The 10,177-nt window shown below is 35.0% G+C and overlaps 1 protein-coding gene across 7 annotated transcripts in view; it reads left to right on the top strand.

Annotated features, from left to right (window-relative positions):
• Positions 1-10,177, top strand: part of LOC117167645 (connectin) — a 526,083-nt gene that overhangs the window by 377,524 nt on the left and 138,382 nt on the right. For 5 of the 7 annotated variants that reach the window (XR_004466418.1, XM_033352726.1, XM_033352720.1 and 2 more), the window contains exons 3-4: positions 4,951-5,517; positions 6,364-6,857. Coding sequence is in view for 6 of the 7 variants with exons in the window: in XM_033352726.1 (XP_033208617.1) it covers positions 4,958-5,517; positions 6,364-6,857 (1,054 nt within the window). In the remaining variant the exon portion in view is untranslated. Of the gene's footprint in view, positions 1-3,728; positions 3,996-4,436; positions 4,456-4,950; positions 5,518-6,363; positions 6,858-10,177 lie in introns of those variants that run through there. The other 2 variants (XM_033352723.1, XM_033352725.1) reach the window with 2 other exon arrangements.

The raw sequence follows: 10,177 nt of genomic DNA, 5'->3' as shown, positions 1-10,177 counted from the left end.
ATTGTTAAGAAAAAGAGTGTCAGTAGAGTGAATGACGCATGAAACAAAGACCTTGGCTACTAATGGACGCAAGTGGGGAACCTTACATAACGACTTCGTGAGATTCTTCGCTTGGGGTGATTGCTAAAGAGATTGATCAGCAACCTGGGTCGGAGCTGTGTTGCGGAACGAACGTGTTATTTACTTAAATAGCACGATAATTCTGGATCAATCTGAAAAATCTCTATCCCTTCCACACACTACTCCTTTCCCCTACCAAGTGAGTCACGCTTACCCCGAAAGGAAATTTTTCAATGTACCTTTACCGAGGTTCTGGTGGTTCGGAACCCACCTTAGGCTGTAAGGTCCCCCCATTGTGTACTTGACTGCAACCCAGTCCCTCAATGATGGGGTAAAAACCAGGCTTTGTCCAATATGTCTGGGCAGAGTGCTCTCATCAGAACTCTTGATTGCATTATAAAAATGCTTCTGTGGCTGATGATATATACTGGGACATCCCGGTGCAAAAATGATCAAATAAAAATCCATCTCTAACCAAAAATGCCTTTGACATGTTGGGCAGTATAAGCCTGTGACAACATTTCAACACAGAAATGTTTTTAAAATGAGCCTCGGTGGCTCAGTTGGTTAGACACTCGGACTTCACCTCAGAGGTCCAGGGATCGATCCCTGAGCCGGTACTTCTAGAAATTTTCTAATGTACCTTTACCGAGGTTCTGTTGGTTCGGAACCCACCTTAGGCTGTAGGTCCCCCCATCGTGTACTTGACTGCAACCCAGTCCGTCAATGATGGGGTAAAAACCAGACTTTGTCCAATATGTCTGGGCAGACTGTTCTCATCAGATCACTTGATTGCATTATAAAAATGTGTCTATGACTGATGATATTTACCGGGATATCCCCGTGCAAAATTATCAATTAACAATCCAACTCTAACCAAAAATTATTGTGGCTCAGATGGTCTCGTGATTGTCTTACGTTTCAAAAATTGCAGCCTTTGAAGTCACGCTGGCGCGGGTTCAATTCCCGAAGCAGGAGGCAAAGCTGGGTGCGTTTTGAGAAAGTTTCGACTCTACACAGAAAAAATACTACTTAATTTAAGTCGAAAATTTGGTTTATTTTAAGGCATCACAAAAAGAAGCATAGGCAATCTGAAATTAAGAATTACATCTGATCATTAAATTAAGGGAATTAGATTCCTGAAATTCAGGTCAGGACTATTTGAAATTTAGGGAGGCATGATCTGAATTTCAGGTATGATCGCTCTTCAATTAAGAGAATATATGTATACTGAAAGCTAGTATAACCTTAAGTTAATATATTATCCTTACTGAAATTAAGGGCAATATTCTAACTAAAAGACAGGAATTCCTCACGCCTTACCGGCACTCCTCAGCTGTTCTTATATAATAGTTATTCGTTTTAAAAAATATACAAGTTGGATTCAAACTTGCAAGAAACTGTAGGAAAAGTAGGAAAAATGGTAACAATGGTATATTGGGGGCAGGTGTGGTCCAAAATCTTCAGACAATTGCGTTCCGTATTGTATTGAAAGGGCGCTCACGTTGAGAAGTACAAAGTTTTGTAATAATTTAATTCTTTTGATGGGCTTAATAATCCAAATATTGGCTGAAAATTGGAACTGATTTTGCTGCAGAACTTTTTTAAATCCGTGAAACGCAAACTCCACGAATTACTGAAACATAGTATCATAGCCGACACTGACCAACGCGACAAGGAATATTGGAGTAGGATGCGACTAGAATAAATGGCCACGAGCTGTATAGTAGCGGAAGCGCTCTGTAACGTCATGCAAGATAGTACGAACCTGAAGTTCAGGAAAGGTATATTCCTTTATCTTAGGTGACGAAAGTCTTACAGGTTCCCAGGTAGAAATACACCACCGGCCCAGTACTGGGTGGCTGTACTGGGTCAGTACTGTGTCAGTACTGGCTTATAATGCTTGGCGGTACTGGCGTGCCAGCACTGGCGCAGTACTTGCAAACCGCTGGCATACGAAGATGCCGGAGTTAATTTTAAAAATAATAAAAAATTATTTAATTGTTTTAAAGACCATTCATCCTTCATCATACGACTGCATATCGTCCTAATATTATTTATAGTTACAAAATTATAATTTTCAAACTATTTGTTTAATTTTAACACTCACTATTTCTATAATCTAAGGATATAACAAAAAAAGTATTTAAAAAATGAATAATAATTGACTGCGAGTATTTTGTCAATGCATGTTAATAGCACTGCTTAGAGAATGAATACATATATTAAATTTCTAAACATTATGTTACAAATAAAATTTCTAACACTAAGGGGGATCGCACCTACATATCTATACCTAAATCTATCGCCTAGCAGTCGGGAGTGCTAATCACTGCGCTAAACCGACAAGTTGAAACTTGGTGAAAAAGCCATCCTCATAAGCTAAAGTTCAGAAAAGTTAAAGTACCTAATATTAAGCTCCCTTTTCCTAATTATTTGTTATTATACGATGTTATGTAAATGTAAAATACACGAACTGTTAAAGGGAATATGAATAAAATAATTATTAAATAAATAATCTAAATCGACTACAATTTTACTAAGTGTAATATCTTATTTTTTCGAGTTTCAGACCATTTTAAAAGTTCTCATAATAACATTTAATGAAAATTTAAAATTTTTATCGACGGAACTTTGAAATTTTAGCACGTCGCGCAACAATTTTTTTAATAACCATTTTCTTTAAACCTTCGTGTAAAATTTTGATTTTCAGGTGTTTTAGACTATTCTTCAACGATTAAAACATACATCCAACGTAATTTTGTCGGAAAATTTACAATTTTTCCTGAAGGTGGAACTTAGAATACTTTCCTTAAAAAAAGTAATAGAAAAAAAATGTTTTCACCTTAATTGTATAGTCAAATTCTGGACATTTCAAAACACCCTGACAACATTTATAGATGTGTTTTTTTTAAGTCTATTTTTTACTACTGGCATAGTGCCGCTCCAGTCGTGCAGCCAATGTTCTGCCAGTACTGGGCGAACTACCGGCTACCTGTACTGGTGGGCTGTACTGGGCCAGTACTGCGCCGGTGGTGAACTCCGGCACACTACCGACATTTCCACCTGGGTTATTTCAGTTTGCCCTCAACTTACTTTGAGAACTGAATATTGAACTTAACGAGGATACTTTACTTTATTCTAGTGGAAAAATGCTGACTTCTTATTTAATACAAGCTAGTGCTTTATTCAAGATAGTTTGCACACTTAAATTCAGGTACGTCCTTAATTCACGTCGAATCTGAAATTAAGGCGAATATAAATGTAAGTATTTATTTTTACTGTGTATCCGTTGGTATACAACTCACAGATACCATATCTAAATATATAAAATCCCGTGTCACGATGTTTGTCGCGACTAAACGCCGAAACTATTTAGCCGATGTAGATGAAATTTTGTATACTGTTTATAATTTGGTTCAACTTAAAGGATAGGATACTGTTTATCTCATTTAATTACCTCAGTATTTTTGTATTGCAAATTAAATGTTTCTATTTGTTCACTCCATAATTTTTAAACAAATGTTGGTCTAAGTTAGTTTGTGGACCGACACTTCAACATTTCACGTTATCGAGGTTGGGTAAGCAGCCAATAGATGGCGCCAAGTTCAGTTAACATAAATTCAACGTAGTATAACTGAGCCACAGAAACGTTTGGCTGGGCCTGCTAGTAGTTTATAATTAACCCTATAATACAGTATCTCATGACCCTGGAAGTTAATGCGACTATAAAAATTCAATTAATTATAAAAAATAATTAAGAAATTAAATCAATATATATTATATGTTTGCACCTATGTGTGTACGCCGCATGGAGAACCCGGGAAGGTGCGGAAAGTTGATTCAAAAATAGAGGTAGACGTGACACACAGGAGGCATTATGCAACTTTCCACTCGGTAGGATAATTTTTCAAAGGGTCAGCTTCTCCGCAAAGGTACGTCTCGTTGTAGCATCGTCGCGGTGTCCCTTTTCGGTGAGCGTTCATTGGTAGATTCGGGTCGCCTTCGTTTTACGGGAAAAGTCTGCCAGCCTTCTTTTCTGCTTTACCACGCTTGTTTATTTGTTTTTTACTTGCTTTTCTTTCTTTGCACCTCTCTCCATTTCTCGTGCTGCCGATGAAACACATTTTCCCTACAATGAGCTTTTTCTAGACCATTGAAGCATATGCCTCTAACGCAGTCAACCTGATATGGCCAGACGGGAGGAAGCCTCGACATTGAATATTTCCGTTCCCGCTTCTTTACGTGAATCAAACCATTAATTGAGGGGTTAACATTTGTTCAAATTTTTGATAAGGTCGTGGCTACGTGTACTGCTATTTTTGTACAAGCAGTTGATTTTTTTAGCACGAATTGCAGAGGAGAGGGGTAGAAGCTATTTGCATCGAAATTCCGGTATGAATAACCGAATTTTCGGTTACATGTAGAAACTTTGATTTTCAAAAAACTTTAAAGTATTTACCTATTTTAAGACATCAATAAATCATTTGAGTGAATTTCAGATTAGACCGACTGTCCTGTTCACGAAATATGTTGAGTTTCTTTACAAAATAAAAAGCGATAAATATATTACTGTATAATAACTTATTCACTCATAACGTATGAAATAAAATCGACAAACTGGATCCTTTTTATTTATGGATACAGATTTACACATATTTAGAGTATTTTTAAATCGCTACTTTAATAGTCGCGAACTAAACATATACAAAGGACAAACAAAGAGCTGCCAATATCAACTAAGATGAAGCTCAAAATGATTTCGTTATTGGTTCCCTAGACTTACTATTATTAGTTTGATTCCTCAAATAAATTGCATATATCTCTTCACCAACGGATGTACTCAGACGCAAAACCAGACTAAGACAGAGAATTTAATTTTTGTTCTAGAAGCACCATGTGGAGCGTCATCCGAATAGCTGTCGTCCTTGAACTCTGTCTGCTAATTTTAGCAGTACCCTTAAGTGAGGGAGTGACGTCTCGTCTGAGAAATAAAAAAAAGGCGACGAAGGAAACGAAGGAAAGCAAAGAAGTAAACATTTGCGATTTGGAGAGGCGAGAAGCGCCTTTCTTCTGCTACTGTGATAATAACGGGCTACGAAATGCAAGCGATACGAATTGTTTGATCTTCAATAAGTTTGAAGAGGTTAATCCTCTATGGTCTTCTTTTTCCTCTCAAATCTACATCGAAAAGTTGACGTTCACCGTCAGACCTGATGGAAGCTTTACTTATATTCCAACACAGGTGCTCAAACAGCTCAAAAACCTTCATGTATTCAATATACACTATGCCAAAATTCATGAACTTGTTGAAAATGTCTTCTCTAATCTTTCGTCAATTGTCGAAATTAATTTGAGTAAGAATATGATTTCGGGCATTAAGAGGAATGCCTTCAATAATATGAGCAACTTGACTTTCATCAACTTGGATGAGAATCAGATAGTTGAAGTTCATAGGTGAGCGATGTTTGCTTATTGCTTATTATAAATATTGTTTGAAATTAAAAATTTGAATTGACAGTTATGAATCATAATTTTCTGTATGGTAGCTTTCAAAATTATTAACGAATATTCATAACAAATTAGGGTTCTGTAAACACTGATAACAAACTATAAATTTGTATATACCTATGTTTCAAATGAAAATTGATCTATTCCCTGAATGAATTAGTTTAAAAATATAAGTCACGTAAATCATTTTCGTAAAGAACGGCCTAATGTTTTAATTTTTAATGTTGCAATTTCAAAATGTTCACATTGACATGATTTTAACTTAATTTTTTTTTATTTCGGCCGTTTATTCATAAAATTTTAAAAGGTAAATTAAAAAATATTTAAATATTTAAATTGTATTTTTAAAATTTTACAAATAAAAATTTGAACCCATTGTCACAATTATAATTACCAATTTAACAAATATTAGTAATGTTTAAGATTTTTAATATTGCTGATTCTTTTATACTTATATTGCAGCACTTTAGGAATTGCTCGATTTTAAACTTTTAGAAATCGTACAGTTTCAACATTTTTCCAATTTGGAAGTTTTATACTGTAAATGTTTCGAATTAAAAAAATAGAAGTCTTAATAGGATAACCATACATTTCGATTTGAATGTATTCATTCTTAAAATTAAATATGAATTATTCTGCTGTTCTCTTTTGTTAGTTTGACGAATTTAAACATTTTATTACCTGAAAAAAGTAATGTGGTTGTCAACTTTCGTTATAGCTTTCAATAATAATTATATAATTTATCTTTCTGACCATAATCATCTAATTTTGCATTGAATATTTGAATTTCAGAGACTGTTTTGTAAACCTGCCTATGTTGAAGAAGCTTATGGTGAACCGCAACAACATCACTGTAATTTACGATAAAGCCTTCTATTACCTAAATTCTCTTCAAGAACTTGAGCTTAACGGAAATCAGATTAATGTAATTACCCGGGACATGTTTACGGGCTTACGAAGCCTGCAAAAGCTCGACCTGCGAAGCAATTTGATATCAATGATCGGCGAAAGCAGTTTTGCTGAAATGCCCGAACTGCAGGAACTTGAACTAGATCAGAATCAGATCAAGTTCATCTCAGAAAAGGCACTCGCAGGCATGAGAAACTTAAAAAAACTCAGACTCAGTGAAAACAAACTCGTCGCTCTTGACGCGGACTTCCTCAATGAAGCACCTGCTATCTACTTCCTTGACCTTAGGGACAACCTTCTCAAAACGATGACCTTCGATAATGTTAAGCCAATTGTGACGAACCTCTACAATAATGTCAGCTACTTCTATTTGGATGGTAAGTCGTCTTTATTTACTCAAAGTTATTGCATTTAATTAATTCGAGAAAACACACGTACTGGCCCTGAAATCAGTTTCTGTAAGAAATAAAGATACAGAAAAACGTATTCTCTGTCGGAAAATCTCATATGCAATGGATCTTGCAATTGAATTACAATTTTTTTCTTAAAATGCTACCATTATCAATCTAAAATCCCTATATATACAAGCTAGCAACTAAAGTTGAATCAGTCCCACCGCAATTCTTTATTTTATGTTTTCAATTTTGGAAGTGATCTTTTACAGGGTATTGTTTATACATATCAATATGGATATCTCGTATGAAATTGGGACAATAAATCACACAGTGTGTACTTCGATTCTGTCAATGCAATGCAAATGTGAGCCCTATCTCACGTTCACGGAACTTTTTTGGATCAAAATTATTACATTGTCCCTTTCGCATGGTAAAGAATGTGGAGATTTCACTGACAACCTGTGATTGTACTTCGCGAATTCGAATTGGGCGTACCTCTGTCGTTGTCCGACTACTCTGAACTCCGCGTTCGCCTGGCAAACAACAACTGAACCATTGTTTCGTGACTACCACAAATTTGCCGCTTGGACTAGAGTCTAGACTAGACATACCTTGCATACGAAGGATTTCTCCAAATACTGGAAATTCAATTTCATGTAATCACGCGGCGCTGAATTCTCTTCTGGAATTTATTTCTCTCGGTTTATATATTTACATTAGGGATTCGTTTTCTTATATTCGATAGTTGCTGGAGTTTTTAATGCCATAGGCTTAAGGTAGTCCGGTTATTAGATCGATAAGATGAAAAATCATTAAAATTAGTTGTTTTTTTTTGCGGAGAAATGTGTCCTCTGTCACGTAATGCCTTGTTAGGGGCCCTTTCCAGGTTAAAATTTGAATTATCACTGTTTATGGTCGTGTCAACAAGCATGGGATCTTATGGAGAGGCCCTGCGGGGGCTCCAAAAATAGTTCATTTTGGCTTTAAAAGACGTTGAATATTGTTAGGAAAACTTTTTTTCGCACAGAAAATATAATGCAAAATTTGAATTACTCCTCATTTATACTTTCTTCCAGGGTATTTGAGATTACTTTTAGCAAAATATAGCCTAGAATAAAAAATGTAGCTAGAATCAAGTCAAATCAGCATTTAAATTTACATTTTATTATTATTTAAAAAACATTTTATTTATATTGATCAGCATAAAAATTTGTTACCTAATTTAGTAATTGATATCCTGGCCAATTTTTGGTGAAGGCATGTTTAGTTAGAGGAGTGTAGGGCACTTTTCCGAATGTTCAAAGTATCGAAAACCAGTATTGCGAAAATCGAGGTAACGAAAGTTAAAATATCGAAAGTGAAAAACACGAAAATTCAAATAGCCGAAAACCAATTTTCAGAATTTTTAAGGTACAGAAAACCGTAATACCGAAGAGTCATTATACCAAAAAATCATTATATTGAAGATTAAAAACACCGAAAATTTATTTTACCGAAAGGTTAAAAGGCGGAAAACCATTTTTGCGAAAGTTCAAAATCTCGAAAAACGTTTTACCGAAGATTCAAAATGCCGAAAATTTAAAAACAGCTTACGCTAGTACAAGCGCGAGTATTTTTATTAAACAAAACTTGAAAACATTTAATAAGGTAAGTTATAAGCATTAAACGATGATTATTTAACTTTTGCACGTCTTATACTTATTCTAAAAAAATGCGCTTCGACATTAACGAAGCAGTGCATCATGTAAGTATATGGTGCTAGTAGTACCAGTGATATGGCAATGGCACTTACGTTCAATTGATGCCCTTTCTGTTTTGCCCTCCTCAATTGAAGTAACAGCTGTTTCACAATTCTCTTCGTGTATTAAGAAACTACAAAAAACTACGCCGAAAGGAAAGGTGGGTTGAAACTACTAGTGCTACTGTTTGTTTTTAACCAGTTATTTCGGTAATTCATATAACGTGTGTATGACTCAAAGCTGTATACATTTGGAGGTTAAAGCATTGCGCAAAATGAGCATTTGGCGCCCTTTATCACTTTTTTTCGCACTGTAGTGTTGAAAAATACTGTATGCACCACGTGTAGATTGGATTATTGAAGCTCGTCCGAGCTACGCTCCCATCATTTTGCGCACATGCTGTATAATAGAAGTGCAAAAACTATTTTATAACACGAGGTACGAATAACTCAATTTGTGATACATTTTAAGGTTATGACAGTGCATAAAATGACAATTTGAAGCTATAAATTGATTATTTATTTGACGTTATAAAGTATTTTATAATATGACGTGTGCTAAGCACGAGTTTTGCGTGCGCAGAAATATTGGTCGCAGCATGCGCAAAGTCGTTTACACGCACATAATTTAAAAAAGTACTCTCTTTTATAAAGAGTAGATACATTTTATACAAAATTCATACTAAAATAACATTAATGCTATATTTGAAATGTAGTGCTGTCGCGCTAGACTTAATGACAAAGAAATGATTAATGGTTTATATGACAAATAAACACGTTACTTGATAATAAAATTTTCAGTTTGTAGTGCAAAAAGTTTTATTGCAAAAGTATATTTAATATTTGTTCTTCGTAATTTAAGGTTGGCAAGATCATAATAAAGAGCCATCAGACTTACGATATAACAAACACATAGAAACACACATATAATGAGACTTATGGTTTGTATTTGTGTATGCATAAAATATATAATAGATAATAGAAGTCACTATTTGAAAGTAGTCATTTAAAAAGTCACTGCCCAATCGCAGTATCGGTCACTTTTTTAATAGCGCAATCTAGGAACCTGAAGCTTGGATGCGCCAGCTAGCACTTTCTTATAATTTAAACATGCGAAGGATCATCTCATACACGATTTCGGTCAACTTCGAGAACCTTCATGCTTGATTTTTGATTTATGAATAAGCATCTTCACGATAGAGCCCATCTATTTCGCAATAATGGGTTTTGGCATTTTAACCTTTCGGTAAAATAAATTTTTGGTATTTTTAATCTTCGCTATAATGATTTTTCGGTACAATGACTCTTCGGTATTACGGTTTTCTATACTTTGAAAATTCTGAAAGTTGGTTTTCGGCGATTTGAATTTTCGTATTTTTCACTTTCAATATTTTAACTTTCGGTACCTCGATTTTCACAATATTGGCTTTCGATACTTTGAACATTCGGAAAAGTGATCTACACTATATACGAGGGTAGTTCAATAAGTCCTTAGAATGACCAACAGATGGCGCGCGAATCGCTCCAAATCATCTGTTTTCAGTCAGCACCACTCCCGACTAGA

This window comes from Belonocnema kinseyi, chromosome 2 (genome assembly GCF_010883055.1).
Source record: "Belonocnema kinseyi isolate 2016_QV_RU_SX_M_011 chromosome 2, B_treatae_v1, whole genome shotgun sequence".
Classification (NCBI taxonomy): Eukaryota; Metazoa; Arthropoda; class Insecta; order Hymenoptera; family Cynipidae; genus Belonocnema; species Belonocnema kinseyi.
The sequence above is the reverse complement of the archived record's forward strand: the minus strand, read 5'-3'. Positions and strand labels throughout refer to the sequence as shown.